This window comes from Centroberyx gerrardi, chromosome 11 (assembly GCF_048128805.1).
Source record: "Centroberyx gerrardi isolate f3 chromosome 11, fCenGer3.hap1.cur.20231027, whole genome shotgun sequence".
Lineage (NCBI taxonomy): Eukaryota > Metazoa > Chordata > Actinopteri > Beryciformes > Berycidae > Centroberyx > Centroberyx gerrardi.
In genome coordinates this window covers 5,394,533-5,417,904 of record NC_136007.1, presented here as the reverse complement: position 1 = coordinate 5,417,904, position 23,372 = coordinate 5,394,533, and the positions used below count along the sequence as shown (strand labels likewise).

The following is a 23,372-nucleotide window of genomic DNA, read 5'->3' as shown; positions in this document are numbered from 1 at the left end:
ATCCTCTCTCACTCCGTCCCATTCCTTCCATCCATCCCTCCGTTCCCCCCCCCCCCCACCTCCTCCTCTCATCCCAGCTGTGTTGTTTTGGAGGATTGATAACAGACACTCCCCGGCTTAGCCATCTATCTAGAGAGAACAGCGCTACCGAAAACAATGCTGCCCTCCATCCAGAGACCGAAAGAGAACGAAACAAGCAGATTGGTGTTTTAGTCAGACAAACTTTTCTCAGAGGCAGAGCGGCTCTGGAGGCAGAAATAATCTGATTGGTTGAGTTAAACCTCGAGCGCAAGCTAACTGGCAAACTTTAGTGGCAAAGAAGTCTTTGAATGTAAATGGCAATGACTTCTTTTTCCATTAATTCATGTCCAAGGCATTCATGAAGGTCAGCAGCTAGCTAACTAGCTTACCTAGCTAGCTATAGGCTATGGCTAGTTTTTTTTTAACTTGGAGGGTCAGCTAGCTAACTAGCTTACCTAGATAACTTAGTATGGCTAGATTGTATTTTTTTAGTCAGTAGTAAGGTCATTAGTCTTCATAATTAGCTTCCTCCTCTGTTAGCCTTTGCCTTTTTCACTGGGCTTATTGTGGTCATATTGGATTTACTGTAAATATGACCTGCCGACTGGGAAAAAACGTTCACGTCAACCTCCTGCTGGCAGCAAGTAGCATGAATGGGACTTTTTTGCTGGCCGCGATTCCTCCCACTTGGCATCATTAATTGCAGAAGTGTGTCAAGACGAGCGGTAAACCCTGCTGTCAGCGGTCCAAGGTTCCTCTTGCAGATTACACTGCCTTTTAAAGGGAAGGAAATGAGAAGATTTGATTGGTCATGACTGTCGTCAGCCCCAACCACACATACTCACCCCATTTCCAACTGCACTGCAGGTGCACCGCGCGCGTCTGGCCACGAAAATACCACACAGTGCTGTGCACCAAACTGACCAAGAGTGAACTGGATGACAGGAATTGTGAACCAAGGTGCAAAGTAAGAGAGTGACAAAGTGAAAGGGACTGTCTTCATTTTGCAACATTAGCTTGCTAGTGGGACTGTATTCACAACTTCACATGTAAAATTAATTTGGTTAACCATTTACCATTTAAGTTTAAGGTCAGGCAATGCTGAAGATCAAGCTTAAGGAAGATTATAAACACTTTAAAGGTAATGCTGTGTTTACAGTGCATGCCGCCATGTTGACGTGACGCCAGGTAACTGCAGCTCAGAAACTTCAGGGTGAGAAATCTCTCCGCTTGAGTTTCCTGCTTGGAATTTGGACTTGAAGAGCCGTTCCATGTTTCCTCGTAGGAAGACAGTATTTCTAACTTTCTGACATGTCCAGAACACAGCATTAGTGTTGGGGTGTGTGTGTGTGTGTGTGTGTGTGTGTGTGTGTGTGTGTGTGTGTGTGTGTGTGGGTGTGTGTGTGTGTGTGGGGGGGGTCGCCTCAACCAAGTAAATATGAGGTCATGGAAAGAGACGGCAGGCTTCTTCTTTTTAACAATTAGATGGGCTGATAGCCGGGCAGAGTATGGGCGAGCCGCGGCCACCGCTCCGCTTGATGAGATTAGTCACCAGGACTTCTCCTCTCTCCTCCGACTAATTTGAAAATGCATCCTCATCTCCCAACCTGGGCCTCCTTATCTGCTGCTTTATGGCCGGACCGCTGGGAGGAGGGCACTGTGTGTGTGTGTGTGTGTGTGTGTGTGTTAGTACCTCTATGTGTGTTTACAGTATGTCTCATTGTGTGCGTGTGTGTGTGTACTGTAAGTGTGTGTTAGTGTCTGTCTGAGCATGTGTAAATGTGGGCTTTTGTACGTGTGTGTGTGTGTGTGTGTGTGTGTGTGTGTGTGTGTGTGTGTGTGTGTGTGTGTGTGTGTGTGATACATACAGAGAGAGGCTGGATGTGCACCTGAAGCAGAGATTGTCCAGAAGTCTCTCCCCGGAAGCCTGCAGGACAGGAAGAGTTTTTTTCTCCCTCCATTCTGCTCATCACCACTCCCTCCTCCCTCCCATTGATGGATTTCCATTCTTGGGTATCATCCAACAACCCACACCCCACACACACACACACACACACACACACACACACACATACACACCATCACTTCTTCGATAGAAAAAATGCCTTCTTTTTTTTTAATTTTGGCAACATCTTTGTTGCTAAGTGGTCATTCCTGCTGTGTTTTTCACTACAGTCTTTTGAGTTTCTGTTGATGCAGTTTGAGTTTCTCTTTTCTTTGTCTGTTCAGTCATGGTGGCTATCGCTGCTCATGCTAACTACCCAGTTCTTCTTCTTCTGTTTATTCCAAATAAACTACCACAAAAACATCAAACATCATTCAAAAGTCAAATTCAGGCAAATGGGGGCGATTTAGACATGAACACGCACAGTCACAGACGGACAGACACACAGACTGATAATATATTATTTATCCTATTTATTTATTGTTATTGTAATTCTGTTCAGTAACTAAGAGAAACAGCCTTGTATTTATCTTGACCACCATGCATTTTTTTTGTTTATCCAGCAGGTTTTGAAAGGGTTTCATCAGCCCAAAGGTCACAGATTTTTCTCAACCCATATAGGATCAGATGATGATAAGTTAAAACATGAAAATCACCAAAATTGGACTAACAATGTTTTAACATGACACCAGTGAGTGAGTCATCTGAACCAGACAAGGACTGAGAAACTAACAGGCCCACACTACAGAAAAGTCTCTTTTCATAGATAATTTAACTTGTTTCCAATGCAGTTTTACTTCTTTTCCTCAATCATTTATTTTTGTAATGGTTTATTTTTGTTCAGATCCCCGTTAGTTATTAGTACAGCTACTCCTGGGTCACAATAAAAGCGAGCGGCATTATCTAGTGATTTCCAGGTCATTTGTCAGGTCAGAATATTCTTTTAAGAAGTGAACCCGTCTCAACCCACTGGCTAGATGGTTTATTTAGCTTGTTTTAAGAAATAATAACAGTTTACGACTCAGTATATGATTAAGATGGATTTCTTTGCAGTGACACCCCCCCCCCCCCCCTCCCTTCTCCTCCCTCCTCTATCTAATCTTATGATCTGGGCTGCTTTAAACGCATTTCCATTTGGCCTCATTACTCTCTGAGAGGACCGGCCCCATGTGAGGAACTAGCCAGCTATCTCTCCCCCTTGGCCACTTGGCAAGGCTACAGCTTCTTTCTTTGTGTGTGTATGTGTGTGTGTGTGTGTGTGTGTGTGTGTAGGAACCCCCCGCCCCCTCCCCTCCCCAACTGACACACACAAACACTGTACACCCATGCACACACACACACAGACACACATTTTCTCCCCAAAGCGAGGAGCAGATATTAAGCTATCACATTCAGCTCAAATTAGCCTCAGAGTTTTGGTCTTTTCATTAGGAACAGCGGCTTCTCTGATGTCTAAACAGGGAATCTAGTCAGTTGCATATTCAGCTGGACTGGACCTTTAATTTAATTGTTTTTTTTGCTCATGTACATTGTTGTATGTTGTTTGTTTGTAAGCCTGTGTGCATTTAGCTGACAGTCTTAACCAGAGCGACAGGAGTTACAATGAGTGCAACGGCAGGACGATGAGTTAAACTCCTTGATTACCAGCTACAAACAACCAATAGTAAAGAGTGCAAAGGTCAGAGCCATAATGCAGGTGTAACAAATATTCCAGTGACCCTCGGATGATCATGTGTGATAGAAAAGCACTAAGATATGTCTTGATGTGGTTTTCTTGGCTGGGTTTTTCTTGAAAACAAGACTGGTAAGGGAACTACCTGGCTAAGTATAAAGGTGCATTAAGTAAAATGCCCTGTAGCACAAAATGACCACAACATATCTGACGCAAAACGTTTTTTGGTGAGATGCTGAGACTTCTGGCCTTCTGCCCCATGCTCTATTTTGGAACACATGTTGGATCATTTACCAAATGAATCACAATACTACATGCTGCAGTCGGTTTAAGAGGGAATTGTCCTTTGGGAATTGATTGGTTGTGGAGTGGAGTGACCTGCCATTACTGAAGAGTCTTTTCAGTGTTTTGGCAATGTTTTGGTAGAACCACATGACATGTGTCCTGGCATGTGCGCCGACCCTGGGTCCCGAGACGAGGCTAAATTTAGAGGCTGTAAAATACAAAAAAATGGTTAATTCTTCTTTGTGGCCTTGTATAGCCAAACTGGTAGAGCAAGGCACTAACTGTTTCAAGGTTAAGGGTTCAATTCCCTGCGTTGCCCAATGGGGCCGCCCATGCTAAAAATGCATGAACTCATGGTAAGGATAAAACCAACTACCAAATGACACCGTTAAAGCTACAAAATGCACGTTTTCAACTTGAGCTAAGTGTTTGCTGGTCCCGCCCTCTTCTCCCTCGATTGGTCAAGCTCCCGCCCCAACACCTGTCACTCATCTTCATGAGCTGTCATCTATCCTGAGACTGAAGCATCTGCAAAGCCTCCACAGGTGCTTTGGAGCAGGACAACGACGTTCACTGTGTTTTTGAACGGGTCTTGTCTGCCGCATTTTTAGCTTCGCTGTACTTTCTTTTCTTACTGCTTTTCTTGCTTTAAATGCAACTCAACCTTCTTTAAGCATTATGCTCTGATCCAGAGAGACTTGAGTTTGTCTCGCTCTGGGACACTTTGACTGGACACATGACACACAGGACACAACCGCTGGCTGTTGCAGGGATTAAACCTGCGACCTTACTGCTACTCGACAGTCTCTTAAGTACCAGGCCTCGCTGCCCCCCGCTCAGTCTGCAGGTGGGTCCCCCTCCTTGGCCCCAGCAGCTGTGTTCAACAGATGCTAAATTACAGTGTGGACCTGATGGATCTATCCCTCTGGCTCTGGCAGGCTAATAATAGCGTTAGCCTGAGCAGTGGAGAACCTCAGTGGTCATAATGACATGGCTGATGTTTGTGTGGATGCTGCACTGCAATAAAAGTCCATCTTCGATCAAATGCTGAATGTACACTCACCGGCCACTTCATTAGGTACATCTGTTCAACTGCTTGTTAACACAAATATCTAATCAGCCAATCACGTGGCAGCAACTCAATGCATTTAGGCATGTAGACATGGTCAAGACGATCTGCTGAAGTTCAAACCAAGCATCAGAACGGGGAAGAAAGTTGATTTAAGTGACTTTGAACGTGGCATGGTTGTTGGTGCCAGACGGGCTGGTTTGAGTAATTCAGAAACTGCTGATCTACTGGGATTTTCACGCACAACCATCTCTAGGGTTTACAGAGAATGGTCCGAAAAAGAGAAAATATCCAGTGAGCGGCAGTTCTCTGGGCGAAAATGCCTTGTTGATGGCAGAGGTCAGAGGAGAACGGCCAGACTGGTTGGAGCTGATAGAAAGGCAACAGTAACTCAGATAACCTCTTTACAGCTGTGGTGAGCAGAAAAGCATCTCAGAATGCAACACGTCCAACCTTGAGGCGGATGTCACTTTGGTAGCCGGTTGACGCTGAGCTGAAAGCTGATACCTACCCAGTATTAGTAAGGTGTACCTAATGAAGTGGCCGGTGAGTGTGTATTTGGAGAGTAATATGCGCAGTTTGTTGTATGCGATGCACTGTCCCCTTGTGCAGTATGTGAGCTCCTGTTGTCCTGTACCAGTATCTACTGTGGTACTGTCTTAGTTGTCAATATGTCTCTGTGCCATTAATCAATAAGAAGAAAGAGGTGCATAAAGTGGTTTGATTATTCATAATTGTTTAATCGTGTAGTCATCATCTTTTTTTGCTTAATACAATTGTTTTATTAAAGGGGCAATAGGTAAGGGTCAGTAGGATCAATACCAAAGACCCATTGATTACTTTGACAGGTGATGAGATTCCTGGTTTTCCAAACTACTAAATACTCATTTGCTTGATTGCTGTCACCTGCCAATCAAACAGTGTGGGTGGAGCTTAGATTTTCTGTAGGTGGCTCTTTTCTTTGTCTGTTCAGCCATGGTGGCTATCACTGCTCATGCTAACTACCCAGTTCTTCTTCTTCTGTTTATTCCAAACAAACTGGAAAAGTAAAGCACATCACTTCCTGAGTATTTTTCCCAGGAAAGAGCTATAAAGGTTGGATCACTATTGAGTTATATCATCTGGCACTACAGGGTAGCAAAATGGACATTTATTTCTATGAAAATTTTGTGGTTTATTACTTTAAAGAACATACGAATAAAAATGGCATATTTTGCAGTGTGGGAACTGTGCTGTCTGTCTGGTTCAGATGGGTCATTCATTACAGTGCATGGTGCTTGTTAGTCATGTTCATCAAAACTGTATGTGGGGCAAACATATGGTTGTGAATATGATATGTGAGAGGGCTTGTCTGGGCTCAGTCAGAAAGTATCTGAGGGGGTTTGGTGGCAATTCGCTCACTCACTGGTGACAATGACCTTAAAATTATATAAGTAGGATTGTGACTGCAAGGTCACTGATTCAAAACCCTGATCTGGTTGGGTCTTGCTTATTTTTATTGTGTTAATTGTAACAATAGCACTAATGTGTCTTCCATCTATTTCTGTCTGTATAATTGCAGGGTTGTCTGATGGAAAATTGTATTATGGTCAAGGTTCATATTGTAATTGAACCATCAAAAAAGTTAAACAGTAAGAATATCAGTAAAATGTCTTTCTTTCTCTCTGTGTGCCTGCAGGTTTATCTGATGTGCCGTGAGAGTTGGGAGCGCCCTGCCCCAGCCTCGGCCCCGGCCCGGTCCCCGGCCCTGGTGCCCCCCTCCCCTCACCAGGATGGACCCTGCCCATTCCTTCAGGATGGAGCTGGACGGGCTGGACCTTCAGCAGGTCCCAGTTCTGTCCCTCGAACAGATCCGCGCCATCCGGGCCAGCAACGACTATGTGGAGCGGCCCGTGGCACTGGAACCGGCCTCTCAGTCCGGATTTTTCTACGCCCATGATGAGCGCTACCCTCATGGAGGACACCCCCATCACCCGCAGCCTTCCCTCCACTCGGCCCTGCCCCGCAGCCAAAGTCAGCACCAACACGCCCACCTGGCCCACCTGAGCCGCTCCAGCACCATCAGCTCCTCCATGTCTCGGACCAGCGGCACCTCAGACCAGCGGCTGCTGGCGGGCCTGACGCCCTCCCACTCCGGTTCGGTGGTGCGTGCCCAGCCTAAAGGAGAACTCAAGCCTGAGGCTTCGCTGGGTAAAGGCCTGGTGGAGGATGAGGCGGAGCTGGGGCTGCATCTGTTCATCTGTGAGCGGTGTGGTCGCTGCAAGTGCCAGGAGTGCTGCGCCCCACGCCGCCTGCCCTCCTGCTGGGCCTGCGGACAGCGCTGCCTGTGCTCCGCCGAGAGCGCCGTGGAGTACGGAACCTGCCTGTGCTGCGTTAAAGGCCTCTTCTATCACTGCTCCGCCCAGGACGACGAGGATAACTGTGCCGATCGGCCGTGCTCCTGCGCTCCAGCCCACGCCTGTGCCCGCTGGGGCACCATGGGGCTGCTGGCGCTCTGCCTGCCCTGCCTCTGCTGCTACCCCCCTGCCAGGCTGTGCCTTGCCCTGTGCCAGTGTGCCCACGACCGCGCAACGCGCCCCGGCTGCAGGTGCAGCAACACCAACACTGTGTGCCGCAAGATCTCCGCCTCCAACCCTAACCCCGGCCATCCGCCGCTCCGGAACAAGGCCCTGGAGAAGCCATTATGACAGGCCGGGATGGGGGCCAATTAAATCTGTTTCCCTCAGCCGTCGCCAAAGCAACGCTGTCGCCATTTAATAGTGCCATGACAGCTGACGTCATGGCAACAACGTCATTGTGACCCACCTACCTACATATGACAACCCAACCTACCAACTGGCCAACCGTGAGCTGTTGTTCACCTAATGTACCTTGTATTTACTTCTCCAGCTCAGGAGGGACCAAAGCTTTACTGTGCCTGTTCATGTTGGAGACTTAATGCCTAAAAACAAAAACAAACAAAAAAAAAAAACCTGAAGACAGCTGATATGCTTTGCTGGACTGCCTGCCAACCTTAACCGAGACTTCCAGACAGACAGGCAGACAGACAGGCAGACAGACATCACCTCTCTCAGCCATCGGTGATGTAATTTGGACCTGATGAAATCTATTTATTTATTGTTGAACCTCCTTCCTCCCCACCCCTAGCGAGGCGTAGAGCAGAGTGGAGGGCAATGGACCGCTACAAATCAGGAAGGAAAGAAGCCTGTGGCAATATGTAAGGTCCACGCCAACAGTGTGTCTGTCCTCCAGGGAGAGAGAATCAGCGGGAGAGAGAGAGAGATCTGCAGATTGAGGACTTAAACCAGAATGAGATTTGGGCAACTCCAAAAAGGCAGAAGATAATGGAGGGATGGACCGATGTCGTGCCACGGTGGATATCCGACTGGGGCTTCAAGCAAAGCACCCTGGCCTAAAGTCGGAACAAAGACACCTCTAACAAATGTTTGACACCAAAAAAAGGGACCATGTACTGTGTGAACTGGGCGAATCTCAATGCTATTAAGCTCATTTGTAAAAGAAAAGCACTGTGAGGTAGATGGACAATATGTTCCCCAGTAGCCCAAGAGCTGAATGAGGGATTATTTAATCTGGGGGGAGGGTGCATCCATTGTGACCAGGCAGCATGTGTGTGTGTGTGTGTGTGTGTGTGTATATGTATGTGTGTGTCTGTGACGGTGTGTGTGTCCTACTGTACAACAACCTGTGTGCAGAGCCTGTGCGTATGTTGTTTTGTCAGCAGAAGAAGCCTCCCTGATTTTATTTTTAGCAGCGCTGCTTCAGTGGAGCTGTAAGGGTCTGGTCGGGTTTCCTCCCGAAGGCAGTCTGTCGCCAACGTCCCCCTTAAGACCGACCCCTTTCGCTGCTTCATCCCCTCAATCCCTCTCTCCTCCTCCTCCTCCATCCCTCTTCATCCCCTCTTCCTCCCATCCTCCAATCCAGCGCTTTCTTGTCTTACCCATCCCGCTCCCTGTCTCACTTACATGTAAGGCATTTAGTTGACGCCCTGATCCAGAGCAACTTACAGTGGGTAAAACAGTAGAAAAATCTTTAGTTGTCTAGATCCCCAACATTAAAACCAATAGAGGCCGCAAATCTAGCAAACATAGCTGATGCCATAATGGAGGTCCAGTGGAGAACTGGCTGGGCACAAATTATGTCTAAATATATGACAACTTGGCTAGAAAAAGATAGCTAACTAAAAGCTAGCTAAAAGATTATTGTGTTCAGTAATGCTATAAGTAAAAGTGAATAGTCTGATAACTCTTGTCTTTAGCCCTAGCCCAGTTGGCCCTAGTCTCTAACCCAAAGCACTAACAGTTGTAACTTGGGAAGAGCTTAGTAAACCCAAACAGTTGTTAGCTAGCTAACTAGCCAGCAGGCAAATTTAGCGAAGCAACTGATGTTAATGTTAACATGCGACTGCTGGCCACCACTAACACTAGCTTCTACTAGATACGTTAGCTAGCGTGCAAATCAGATGTGTTAACAACAAGAAAGTGATGGTTAGCTGACCAGATATGGTTATCTAGCTAACAAGCTGACATTAAACACAAAATTGATCAGATTTATTTGTGTCAAAATGATCGGCCCCCCAGTCAAGAACAGCACAGAAATTAACCAGGTCTATTTCATACTGTTGACACGCCCAAGTCGTAAGTTTAGAAACACAACCAGCTGTTCATAGCCATTGTTGCCAAGAGCTGAGGACCTCCAATATGGCCGACAGAGGGCGCGTCACATGGCCTGAAAGCCCTCTGCAGTAAGTAGCTCAAGGCCCACAAAAACAAAATATTACAGCGTATAATAAAGACAAAGAGATACAACAACCCCTTCTCTCTCTCTTTAATCCCTCCTCACCAATCTAACCCTAACCCTAACCCTTACTTTTTTAATTACCTCATCCCCCAACCCGCCACTGACTCAACCCTCAGCCATCTCTACCTCTATCCCTCCATCCTCCTCATCCCTTGCTTCCTGTCTGATCATATACATGCATCACCTACATATCACATTCGGTAGGTGAAAATGCCATAGCAAAAATACAGACAAAACAAATCGAAATAAAATAAAACAAACCAACCGACAAAAAAAAAAAACGATTGGACACAAAGCCTATTATTCCCACACACCCATATCCCCCTGCCTCTTCCCTCTCTCCTCTTACGCTCAGAGGACTAAAAGCCTCCAGTTGCTGCTCCATAGAGAGTTGATCAAACAGGCAATTAGCTTCATGATAGCTCTTAATGGGCTGGAGAAGAATGGAGTGTGGGAGGGAGGGAAGGAAGGAGAGAGGGGAGAGAGGGAATAGCATGAGTGGAGTCGCGGCGATTGGCAGATGGACAACTGATGGAGATGGAGGGATGAATGGAGGGAGCGATGCAGGGAGGGAGAGAGAAAGGGAGGGATGGTAGGATGGAAGGAAAGAGAGAAAGAAGGATGTTAATGTCACCTGAGGAAATGACATTTGAGAAGCTATCTGCCCAATGCTGATGAAAGAAAAAACAACAAAGTGTGCATGCATGTGTGTGTGTGTGTGTGTGTGTGTGTGTGTGTTTGTGTGTGTGCATGCGTGTTTGTATGCGTGTGTGTGCTCATGTCTGGATGTGTATGGGCTTGTGTGTGTGTGTGTGTGTGTGTGTGTGTGTGTGTGTGCGTGGATGCGTCTCCTAAGCACAGACACACACACTGACCCGATTTGTTAAAAGTTACTTTGCTATATTTTTATATGTAAATACGGACCGTTAACTGTATAACTCTTTTTATTCTTTGTTTTATTTTGTTTCCATGAGATTAATATTATTATTATTATTATTAATTTCTGTTATAGTGAAGTGAGTCAGACCTGGTCAATATACCAATTACTGTACGCTTGTGATAAATTCAGTAACTTTTGGGGCAACACTGACAAGCAACATTGAACAAGGACTTACTAAAACTCTTACATGAATTACTTACCATGGTAGAAGTCCCGTGTCATAGCCTGTACACTAACACGTGACATTTGGTGGAAGTTTTTATCCAAAGTACGTTACAGTGCCATGAGTATTAGTACGGCCCCACTGGGAGTAGAACCCCTAACCTTGGCAGTGTTAGTGCCTTGCTCTACCCATTGAACTGCACAGGGAATTGAACCCTTACCCCTGGCAGTAAGTCATGCTCTACCCACCATTCATCTGCGTTTATCCTCCGTTCATACTGCCGCAAACACTGCAGCCCGTTTTCTCTTAAATGCTGCAAGGTAAAGTCTGAATTGTCAGTGAACCGTCTTCCACATCGTTCCCTCTGCTGTCTGTTGACCTAAAAGAGAACAAAATTTGGATTTTCCATACGGTTCTTCTCAGGAGTGTCTCTGCAGCGTCAGTGCGGCAGTGATTCACTGTTGTAAAAACTGGGATTTCTACAGTGGCGCCATCAGCCGCAGCTTTTCATTTCTTGGGAAGGTTTTAATAGATTTGCTGTTCTGTCTCACTTTGTTTTCAGGGTGTGAGAACGTTGCCCCGACTCGGCTGCCCGAAATGTTTCTGTGCTTATCACTGGCTTCACCTTGATAGATGGGTTGGCAACTGTGGAGGACACACTCAACTTACATCCTGCTTTGGTTTTATTAATGTTGCAACTTACAGCTTCCACATTTAGTGTTACCTATGCCGTTATCATTATTGCTATTATTATTATTATTATTATTAGGAGTATTGGCAACCAAAAACATTATCTTTGTAATTGACACCTATTAATGCAAATCATTCAGATGGGTTCTACACACAGACACACAAACGTTAACAGAGGGACATGCACACACACACGCACACACACACACACGGTGTCTCCACAGTACTAACCTATGATGAGCTGTGTGTGTGTGATACTGTAACTATTGGTAGGAAGCTCAGTGAACAGCAAAGCCACTGATCCAGTAGACAGTTTGGCCACTTCAGTGTTCAGTGGCAGCCATGTTGGCTCCACAGTCCTGAGTGGCTGAGTGTTCGCCATCTTATCTCAGTGAAGTTATGGAGGAAAGTTAGTTCTGTAGAGGGGGGGGGGGGCAGCAACATGGCTCCCATAGTGCAACCTGGCCAAACTGTCTATGCATGGCTCTTGTGTGAAGGCACTGTGTTCCCAAGGCAATGTGTTCCCGTAGTTAACAGGCCGGGGATGGGGTCCACTGCACAACTCAAGAGGCTGCTCTCATCACACTGAGAGCTGGGAATTATAAGCTCCATCTGTGTTCAGTTTTAAAATATTTACCATGAGAAGTTCTCCAATCCCTCTCTTTAGTCTGCAGTGTTTTATCCACTTAACTATACATTTTACAAATCTAACTTCAGCAACATGCAATTAATTACTTTCAGGGATACATAAGATGGAACCTTACAATTCCAAATTCAAATTTCGAAATTTTCCATTAATTTCTCCCTCATGAATTGTGGAGCGATGGACCCGAACCCGTGCCAGGAACCCGTCTGATGCTGTATGTATGCAGGCTGCCAGTATAACCACTAAACTTCTCCCCTTGTTGTCTTAGTAAGCATTGCTTTTGGTACAAATTGGCATCTTGTATGTTGTAAAAGAATTTAAGGAGATTATATGGAACAAATATATATAGAAATCTATCTAAAATGAATATATTATATATGGAAAAATATGCATTTCACACTTTCTTTTTTCATTGCTGATATTACTGATATTGCGTCACAGATATTTATTTACACGGTTGAGACAATGGCGATGACGATGATCGTGCAGATGCTGATGATGAGTGAAGTATTTATTTTACAGTGGTGAGGAGAGATGACGGGCACCGTTGTTGTTGTTGTTGTTGTTGTTGTTTGTCTTTTGGGTTTGTTTATTTGTTCCTCTCGGTGTGGTGTGGCTGCTGCTACCCTCCTGGCAAAAGATGAACCAATAAAAAGAGTTTCCAAACAGACCAAATACTTGTGTGCTGACTGACTGCTGCCTTCATGTCATATGGGGAGAAGCTTAAGAATGGAATGGAAGCATTCAGGGGACAGCCACACCCTTTAATGTTAATTGTGACAGTTTTTATATGCGTGCGCCACAATTAAATGTATTTTTAAAGGTCCCATATGGTGTAAAACAGGACTCCCCTTGCCTCTTTGATTATAAAGGAGTTGGATGGTCTATCTAAACATGGTGAAAGTATCAACACGCACGGTCGCCAACTAAATCCACTCAATCCATATTAGAAAAGCGAGCCTCTAAACGAGCCGTTTGGACTTCCGTAACTTTGTGGCGTCACAAAGGTTCGCTCATTATCATTTTTGTAAGAAATAATAGACTAACAAAGTGTTTTTTTTCAAAGCGGTCGAGCGGTCGTCATTGTTTATTACCGGAGAGTTTTCCCTACCTGTAGCCGCCGGGCCGCGGCGTCTCACGTTTCACTCTTGAAACGGTTAGCCAATCGGAACAGAGGGGTCGTTAATATTAATGAGCCTTAAAGACACGGCGACAGAAACAGCCTGTTCTTGGTAAGGCTCAGAGAGATGCTGGAAAATGAACGTGGAGAAATGGATTGAGAGTGTTTTTGGTTCATGACACCACACACACAGCTTTGAATGGACCTCAAGACAGAAAATAAAACACTGGAAAGTGGAGAATATGGACCTTTACATCAGTTTTGCCAAACCTCTCAGGCTCATTCACTCCCATTCAATTCCAAACGGCATGGAAAACAACTGGAGACTTCTAATTCAGTCAGTAAAGGTAAATCCATCACTGTGAATGAGAAGCTGACAGTCACGTTTTGTAAAGTTGCATCAGAGCGCTGATATCAGGCTAGAAACTTTTACATTTTGAAAGAAGTTCTGTTCACTGTTTCATATCAATGCACGCATTCGGGAACACCAAGAGAGACCAATAGTTAATGTTCCCTGCAGATACATTAGGCTCCGCCTCCTGTCAATCACAACCCAGTCAACTCAACAGACAAACCAAAGCAAGATTCCTCCACCAGCAATAGTCCGTGAAATTAAACGGAAACTAAAGCTGGATTTTACACAATTACAGCTTAAAATTGCTGCCTTCTTCTTTTCTGAGAGTAACTTGTAATATTTAGACAGCGTTTGTTTCAAAATGTTGACTTTGAAAAATGACTAAGACGAAGGAAAAACAGCAAATATCTCATTACGTGATCAAAGCTGGAAAACAATCCACAATGTAAAACAGTAAGGGAACGCAAGAAATGACTGAAAACTCCAGTCACACTGGATTTGTCCTTTAATTTGGAGAATAACTAACACTGACAAGACCACTGGTGTGGGATGGGGGCTACCAACCGTCTCCTCCATTTTACAGTGATATATTGATGTTTTGGGGGGGGGCTGGGTTTTGTTTTGTTTTATTAGAATTTTTATCTTAATTTTAGCATTTTAAACAAAGGGCAAGAAGTAAGAAAAACAAATAGGATGGATGGATTGATGTTTAAAAATGCTCCATGTAACACCTTTAACTGATTGATACCTGGCTGACAAGTTGATTGACAGATCTTCTGACTGAATGAAGGAATGAATTAAGGTTGAATCACTATCATGTTATAGCAGTCAGCCGTACAGAGTAGCAAAACAGACATTTATTTATATAAAAATGTTTGAATGCTATGGATATAACTCATTTGTCTGTTTTTGCTCACATTGTTTGAACTGATCAGAGGATAAAATCTGGGTGAAGTCAAACAACATTTTTGTAAATGAGGCCTCCTGCTACTCCACTTCACTCTGTTGGGCCCATAAATAAGTAATCAAGGCCGGGTCACGCTAATGGCTTCCCAGAGCAGTGAATACAGCTGTGTGTGCGTGTGTGTGTATGTGTGTGTGTGTGTGTGTGTGGGAGAGAGAGAAAGAGACACACACAGAAAGAGAGGGAGAGAGGAAGAGAGATTAATAGAGAAACAGAAAGGAGGAGAAAGGGGAGATATTGTGCGTGTGTGTGTGTGTGTGTGTGTGTGTGTGTGTGTGTGTGTGTTTGCAAGCATACATGCCCTTGGAGGGAAAAAGCACACCCTTTCTGTTCATCATCTCAAACCAAAGTGCATTAAAGCAGAGCTCTTAGCATCTCCACACGTCTCTCTGGAGCCACACACACACACACACACACACACATGCACACGTGCACATACAAACACAGATACTGTACAGAACCATGAACGCACATGCTCACACACACACACATGCACACACAACCGTTTGAATAGATACATGTGTACACACACACACACACACACACACACACACACACACACACACACAGACAGACACAAATGTATAAACATACAGAGACATACACAGGAACAAAGGTAAAGAGAAACACACACACACAAACACACACACACACACACTGAGAGAGTAGGCTCCGGATCCAGATGTGTGTGAATGTCTGCTTAGCGTGTGTGTGTGTGTGTTTGTGTGTGTGTGTGTGTGTGAGAGTGTGCGTGTGTGTGTGTGTGCTTGTTCCAATGAGTAAGTGTGCATGTCTGTATGCATGTGTAAGTGTGTGTGTTAAAAGTGTGATCGAGAAAATGAATAATGCATGAATGTTTCCCTCCACAGGCTTTTACCTTTAAACCCGTTCACCCGTTCACACACACCTCCTCTGACATGTGACCTGGTCCCGTACACAGAAGGTCACCGCTTCAATTCCCTCTGCCCATTCCTGTTTAAGTGTCCAGGACGACCCCTTACCTGCTCCAGGGTCTCTGCCCCCCCCCCCCCCCCCCCCCCGACCTTTGACCCCTCTGGTGAGATGTGTGCATGTATGTGCGTCTCGGATGCATTCTATGGGCTCTGATGGCAGTGCGACTGGGTTCTTATGGGATTTTGGGTATGGCGGTGATACAAAAGAGGCCGTTCAGGTGATATAACAGACCCTCTGGCAGCCATGTTGGAGGTCCACAGCTCCTGGGTAACAGCTACTAAGCAGCCAAAACAGCGGGTGAATTTTGAAGCCAATGAGGAAGTGGCTCCAGAAAGACTCCAAACCGCCCAACTCCATGAAGTCAATGAACCACAACCCAACTTCACTCAAAATATAAAGCCAATACATTTATTCTCAGTCTCAGTAGCTAATTTCACTTCTTCTAATGTGTGTCCTTATGGCTATTTTCAAAATAATTGTGTTATTAACAGGATATAATGGATATAAAACAGGGTTATTTTCCTAGTGATTGACAGGTCGCCTGTCCAGTGATCAAAAGGTCGCCTATTATGGGCCAATAGTAGGCCATAATCCATAATCTTTCTCTCTCTCTCTTTCATCAGGGTTCATAGCTGCATCGAACTTGCAGGGAGGAGCAAAAATGATAACCTCTGTTTTCACGCTTTTGCCTTAAAAAATAAAAGCATAGAAAAAGTACACACTTGGGGAAAAAAAACTTGAAAACCAAACAAAGTATGGATGTACAGGAGAACTTCTGTGTTGAAAATGGGTGTAAATATAACAAGTAGAGATTATTGTGCCACAGTTATGGATTTAAACTGACATGGTGGTTGACATCTATCCAAGTTGTCTGATATGAGTTTTGTGCTTGAGTAATATTTGTGTATTTGTGTCATGAGTCTTATATACTGTATGCCTTGCTATACATGCCTGTCTTGCACAGCCCTATATGACTGTTAAGACAAGCTATGAATTTTGGGGGAAATGAACAACAAACAACTTTAAACTGTCTCTCTCCTTCCCTCCTCTCCAGAGATGAGACAGGCTGATGAGTGATGCCACTTCCAAATCTGACCTCTGACCCCGCTGTTAAAGCAGTGGGTGTATAGGGGTGAGGGGCCGCCCCCCCCCTCCCCGCCCGACCCTCTACCCTTGCCGACTTGTGCATCTTCACTGTGGCCCTTGTTGTTTCTATACAGGCGCTGTCCCGGTCCGCCCTGGGAGTCCAGCTCAAAGCCCCCGCAGGAACAAAGCCGCCTGTCCGTCAAATCCCCATACAGCTGTCAATCACAGCGGAACGTATTCTTCTCTGTTTACACAGACGATCCTGACGCTCTGTCACCGCTGAGGACCGACGCTGAAACAAGGGAGGCCGGTCTCTCACACAGCGCCGCGGTGCTGAAGAGGAATGTCAATGGGCGAGACAAACGCAGAGTAATGCAAATGAAAGAGAGGTCAGAGGTCAGGGTCGCTACAGAGCAGCAGCCATGGAGCTGGGAGGGATTCTGTGTCTTGCTCAAGGACACTTCAGCACTAGTTTACCTCCAAAGGAAAATAGTAGACATCCGGGACGGAAAAAACGAAGCAGTAGTTAGCCAGATTATCATAGCTTTTTTAAAGCAAGAAGAAGCCAAATCCACATGATCCTTCCCACAATGTCCATGTTTGCTCATTGTTTGTCTTCCAGGTTTGATTTTCCAACAAAACAGCACACTGTTTGGCAGCCGACTTGGATGTCGGAGCTTCCCACCAGCATGTGAACACACATTAAGACCTGCAAACTAACTTAGCGATTAACTAACTTTGACCAAAATAAACCCAGGCCAGATGTTCCCTGTGATGGATTACCGATCTCAGCAAGTTTCAAGTCTCTGCAAGTTGATTTTCATACCGTAACAAAATTAATGGAAATAAATGGCTGCCTGGAAGCTGGGAAAAACGCATTACAACATCTAAACAAGTACAGTACGCTTTGGAAAATGTTTGGTAGTAATGTCAAGTATGCATGCAGTGTGGTCAATGGGCTAAGACATGCAGAAACACCCGGTATGCTCCTTTAACGGCTGAGTTGGTAAGATGTTGGTGCAACGTTTATGAGAGACAAACCGCTGTATTGGAGGAGAGACGACAAAGTAAAACATTGCACCACTTCCTCTCTGACAAACAAAAGCCTCATTTTTGTGGTGCTGTTCTTTGTTTTCTTTAAAATTATATTCTTGCCCCTGTTCCAGTATAATTTCAACAGTCTGCCTCTGCACAGGCATTTTCTGTAATAATTTAAGAGAGAGAGAGAGAGAGAGAGAGAGAGAGAGAGAGAGAGAAATGACGGATTAAAGGAGGAGATTTATGATCGGGATTGAGAGAAGAGAGGCAAAGAAAGACAAACAAAGACAGAAAGAAAAAGAGAGAAAACTTGATGAAACAGATGCAGAAAGAGACAGAGAGAGGAAGAAAAACTAAAACATTGAATTGTTTTCCATTACTATCTGTATTGTGTAGTACATGTACTGCAGTACATGTACTGCAGTACATGTATAGTACAAACCAAATAATCACCTCAATATACTCATATATAAACATCTCTATTAACGTACTGTATAAGCTGTTGTTTGTTGGTTTTGAAAATTTACATTTTGCAGTGGGCTAAAACAAATGATTCCTGAGAGAGATAGAGCTGGAGGTACAGATAGAAAACAAGGAAGAGAGAGAGAGATAAAGAGGGAAAGAGAAATGAGAGAGAGAGAGAAAGACAGAGAGGGAGAGAGAGAGAGAGAGAGAGAGAGAGAGAGAGAGGGAGGACTGTGCTGCTCTGCGGGTCGGACAGCTGCAGGAATGGAGGAGGGTGGGAATGCTATCTGAGAGGTCAAAGGTCAGGGGAGAGGTTTTAACTCACTTCCTGTTTCTGCTGCTTGCATGACAAGACTCCTCTCTCTGCCCTCTGGAATTCACTTCCACTCCTCCATCCCTCCCTCCCTCCCACCCTCCCTCCATCCCTCTCCGCCCCCCCCCCTCTCCCACCCGACTTTCCTCCCTCATCCATCTCTTCCTCTCCCTTTTCCCAGTGATGGATTAGCGCCTGGAGCATCTCTGGCCCAGTTTGTTTGGCTTTTGGACCTCGGCCTGCTGCCAGTCTCTCTCTCTCTCTCTCTCTCTCTCTCTCTCTCTCTCTCTCTCTCTCCCTCCCTCTCTCTCTCTCTCTCTCTCTCTCTCTCTCTCTCTCTCTCTCTCTCTCTCTCTTCCTGCTCCATTCTCCTTAGGGATGCTCTCCCTCCAAATGCACACAGGATGTGAAAATGCTCACAGGAGAATATCTTGACTATCTCTGACTGTGTGTGTGTGTGTGTGTGTGTGTGTGTGTGTGTGTGTGTGTCTGTGTGTGTGTGTGTGTGTGTGTGTGTGTTTTCTGTGTGCATGTGTGAATGTTTCTTGGTCTTTGACTCTTGTAGAATGTGTGTAACATGTTTGTGTGTGTATAACGTGTGTGTGTGTGCATCTGTGTATATTTGCTATGTTTAAGCGTTTGTGTGTGTGTGTGTGTGTGTGTGTGTGTTCTTGATTTGTAGCCTGGAAACAGGAAGCAGCGTTGCATTCCTCGCGTTTTTCAAAATGTTTCAAATTGCTGAATCATTACGACCTGAGAGAGAGAGAGAGAGAGAGAGAGAGAGAGAGAGAGAGAGAGAGAGAGAGAGAAAAGAGATACATAGAGAGAGGAAGGAAAGAGAGAGGAGGAAGAGGGAGAGAAAGTGGAGAAGGGAGAGTGATACTGAGCTCAAACGTCATTTTTCCCCATCTGCAATTTGATTATTAGCCGTAACATTTTAATGGTGTCAGGCAGACTCACCATGAGCTGTCAGACTGTGAAACCACTTCATACAGTCCTGCAGAAGAAGCCAGCAGCCAATCCGGTTTCGGCATCTTCGTTAAAGGAAGGCAACACTGAAAAACAACATACATGTAGTTTAGTAGCTTAGATCCATAGGCGAACATAGGATTGTGTGGCAGATTCATATGTAATTGGCTTTTATTCACAAAGAATGATGCTGTAAAAGAGTGCAGCGATGATCAGTTTTCATTCAAATCTATTCCAATATGCTATATATCTTTTTAGTAAAAAAAAAAGACATTCACACAAGTTCTTTGAAGGATACGGCTGGTGTTTTTAAATAAATTTTTTATTGTCAACAAATCCTATAAAAATAACAAAATCAACAATGCGTTTGCTCTACTCCCGTTACTTTCTGACTTCCCACGTTCCCTTTTTAGCCGTCAACCCGGAAGTCATCGGCTCCAATTGTAAGCTAAAAACCTTTAAATACAGCTCACAAAGACATAGTTTACATTTTAAAAATCGTTAACTGTTACCATGAAAAGTCAGGCTGTTGTAGTTATTACCAAATCAAATTCAAATGGGAACAAATTCTTCATTACGCCGGGGACTATTTTCTGTGCTACGGAACTACTTTCCTGAGATGGAAAACGTGTTTACAGCCGGCTTATTAAGTTGTTTGAGGAAAAAGTCGGCCGGCCCGGTGCATCGTGATGATGAAATATGTTGCCCAGAGCAGCAGCATGGCTCTTTGACGTGTTTTTAATAGTTTTTAATACAATGGAGTTCTATGGCTGCTGGGACATGAGGCTTTACTGGGCACCGGCTACATGGACGAGACTTGTTAGCAAAACAAATTCATTGCTGATTTTGTTATTTTCAAAGGATTTGTTGACGGTAAGAAATGCATTAAAAAACACCGGCCTTATCCTTTAATATCTCGAAAATATATCCAGTCTGTAAAAATTGTATCATTTGTTCAATTAAGGACTTACAGCATGTTATCTACTGTCCTTAAAAAATACCATAATGTGTTTTATTTTAATCCTGTAAGTGTTTCTAGCTTATTGCATTTTATTTTTTTTTACAAAAACTCTTCATTTGATCATTGTACATCAACCTCATATTGAATCTCATAATCTTGAAATCTGGCAAGAGTACAGACAAGCAACCCGTTTTAGGTCACGATGTTTACAACACACACACTTGACACACAAAGACACACACACACACACACATTTTCTGTGATTTTCAATATAGTGCGTGCATCCTGCAGTGGGGAATGCAGAGAGGAAGTGATTGAATAATTCAGCATATTTCCTGAACAATAATGGCCTGCTGCTGATAGTGGTGTGTGTTCAGTGATGGGGTTAAGTGCTCAGTACTCAGCCAGCCAAACAGTCACCCAGCCCGCCTGGTTCGCCTCAGACCCACTTTCTTTACACATACAAATAATAAAAAAACGGGGGGAAAAGGACAGGAGAAATTCAAACTGAGCAGATGAGACAAAAGAAACCCTGAGGGGATTATAAAAACGTTTCACCCCAAAACAAAAAAAAAGAGAAAGAAAGAAAATCAATATGACAAACAAACAGAGACACTTGGGGACTGAGACCAAAACCCAAACACACACACACACACACACACACACACACACACACTGCAAAAACAACAGAAAGCAGAAACACCAGGTCAGAGAAATGATTTGAAATAGTCCTGATGTGGGGAAAGAGAGAGGGTGGTGGTGAGAGGAACAGTGTGTGTGTGTGTGTGTGTGTGTGTGTGTGTGTGTGTGTGTGTCCTTGTCTTTTTCTTCTTCTTTTTTTGACATACATAACTATGATCTTAATTTTGCTTTATTTAAATGAATTGGGCCCCTTGTCTCTAGACTCCACCGGCCAGGGAAGAGCGTCACTGACCTCGAGAGGGGAGAGAAAGAGAGAGAGAGAGAGAGAGAGAGAGAGAGAGAGAGAGAGAGAGAGAGAGAGAGAGAGAGAGAGAAACTTGGAACTAGAAACTCAGAGAGAACATGCTTGATGTCAGCGTTGTATTTTGGCGTATTTTGGGATGTGGCGGGAAAACACAAGGCCCCGCATATATTTAGCCGCTTGGTCCAGGAAGCAGGATGAGAAGAGAGTGAGACGGGTGGAGGGCAGAGGGGGAGAGGAGGGGAGGGGGAGGGGGGAGGGGGGAGGGAGGGTATTGGTGAGCCTAGTGGGACGAACCGGGGTTCCCACTTTCCCACAGTCCGAGCCGGAAAAGGGCCGGACGAGGCCCTGACAGCTGGGTGAGGGACTGCACACTGCTTCCAGAGGAAGGAAAGGTCATGGTGCAAAGAGACTTACACACGCACACACACACACACACACACACACGCTTGTCTTAGTATCAAACTTGTAGGAACTAGTAGGAACTTTCATTGCCTGCATTCGTTCACTAACCAGCCTTAAAGGAACACACTAAGTTTTGGGGAGATTGGTCAACTGAACACAGACACCAAAATCATCCATGTGTCCCCGGTAGATCGTTCACTCTGCTGCTCCATGCTAACACTTTAGCATAAACTAGGTTGAGTGATAGTAGGCGAGTAGCATGATCCAATATAGGAAGACTGACCTTTTAGTAACAAAAAGCTGTTAGTGGTTTTTACCATATGGCCTGTAGATTCATAGAGCTCATAAAAAAGCAAACAGTTCAATATAGCTGATGTAGAAAGATTTATTTTTGGAACTATTTCAGGTGAGTAAACACATATTCATCCGCTGCCCAGTGATTTTTAGCTGCATGCAGTCTCCCATCACCCACCATGTTCACTTCCTATGGAAACAAGGAAAGTAGTTCCTGTTGTCATATGTAAAACTGCCAGACTGGCTGCATATCACTTGAATTTACTCACCATTCAGTTTTAGAGCTGCTGCAAGCTCTCGTTTTCTCACTTTTGAGGTAATGCTAGTCGCCTACTGTCACTCAACACAGTGAATGCTAAAGTGTTAGCATGGAGCAGCAGAGGGAACGATCTACCGGGGACACATGGATGATTTTGGTGTCTGTGTTCTTATCTCTTAACAGGTCAGTTGACCAATGAGACGATCTTCCAGAAACATCACCGTTACCCAAACCTGAACCAGACTCCTTCCCCTCCCTCCCTCACTCCTCTTCTTCTTCTTCTTCCTTTCTGTTCTCCCTCTTCTTTTCCTTTCTCTTGGTTCTTCTTCTGTTCTCCACATATATGTTCTCTCTCTCTCTCTCTCTCTCATTAGTTTTGATTTCTCTTGTCTTTCATTCTCTCCCTTCTCTTTTCTCTCCTCTCCCTTCCCTCAATTCAGTTCAATAGTTTTACTGTCATGAGTGTTTATTGGAAAGAATATTGCTAGAGCAGTTTCCAAAATTCAAACTCAAATCAGTTCTCAGAAACAACAGTTCATAAATTCAGACCATATTGAGATTATTGATTATTTAGCTTGATAACATGTACTACAGTATATGATCACCAATAATTACAATTAATTATTTGGTCTGGAAACATGAACTACACAAGAGTGCAATATGTAGAATTTCATAATAAACCCTTTCTTTCTCTCTCTTTTTCGTTCCTCGACACACACACACACACACACACACGCACTTTAATTTTTTCCCACAGTGTTCTGGTCAGGAAGCAGAGAGGGACTGTGGGAATCATTTCTGTCTGTTCCACATATGATGAGTCACTGAAGCAACACACACACACACACACACACACACACACACACTTGCACTCATGACTTAGGTCATTTTCATTTCTGGCATCATTTCAGAGAGTGCAGTCTGGCGTTTTTAACAGTCCTTTAATCTGATGTTGCTGTTTCATCACAGCTCATGCAGTCACACACACTGTATTGTT

At 44.6% G+C, this 23,372-nt stretch overlaps 1 protein-coding gene across 1 annotated transcript; it reads left to right on the top strand.

Moving 5' to 3' along the window:
* The first annotated feature begins 6,764 nt into the window (after nt 1-6,764).
* On the top strand, nt 6,765-7,679 carry LOC139918089 (protein sprouty homolog 3). Its single transcript, XM_071907366.1, has one exon. The coding sequence runs from the start codon at nt 6,765-6,767 to the stop codon at nt 7,677-7,679; it is 915 nt and encodes a 304-aa protein (XP_071763467.1).
* Nucleotides 7,680-23,372: the final 15,693 nt, after the last annotated feature.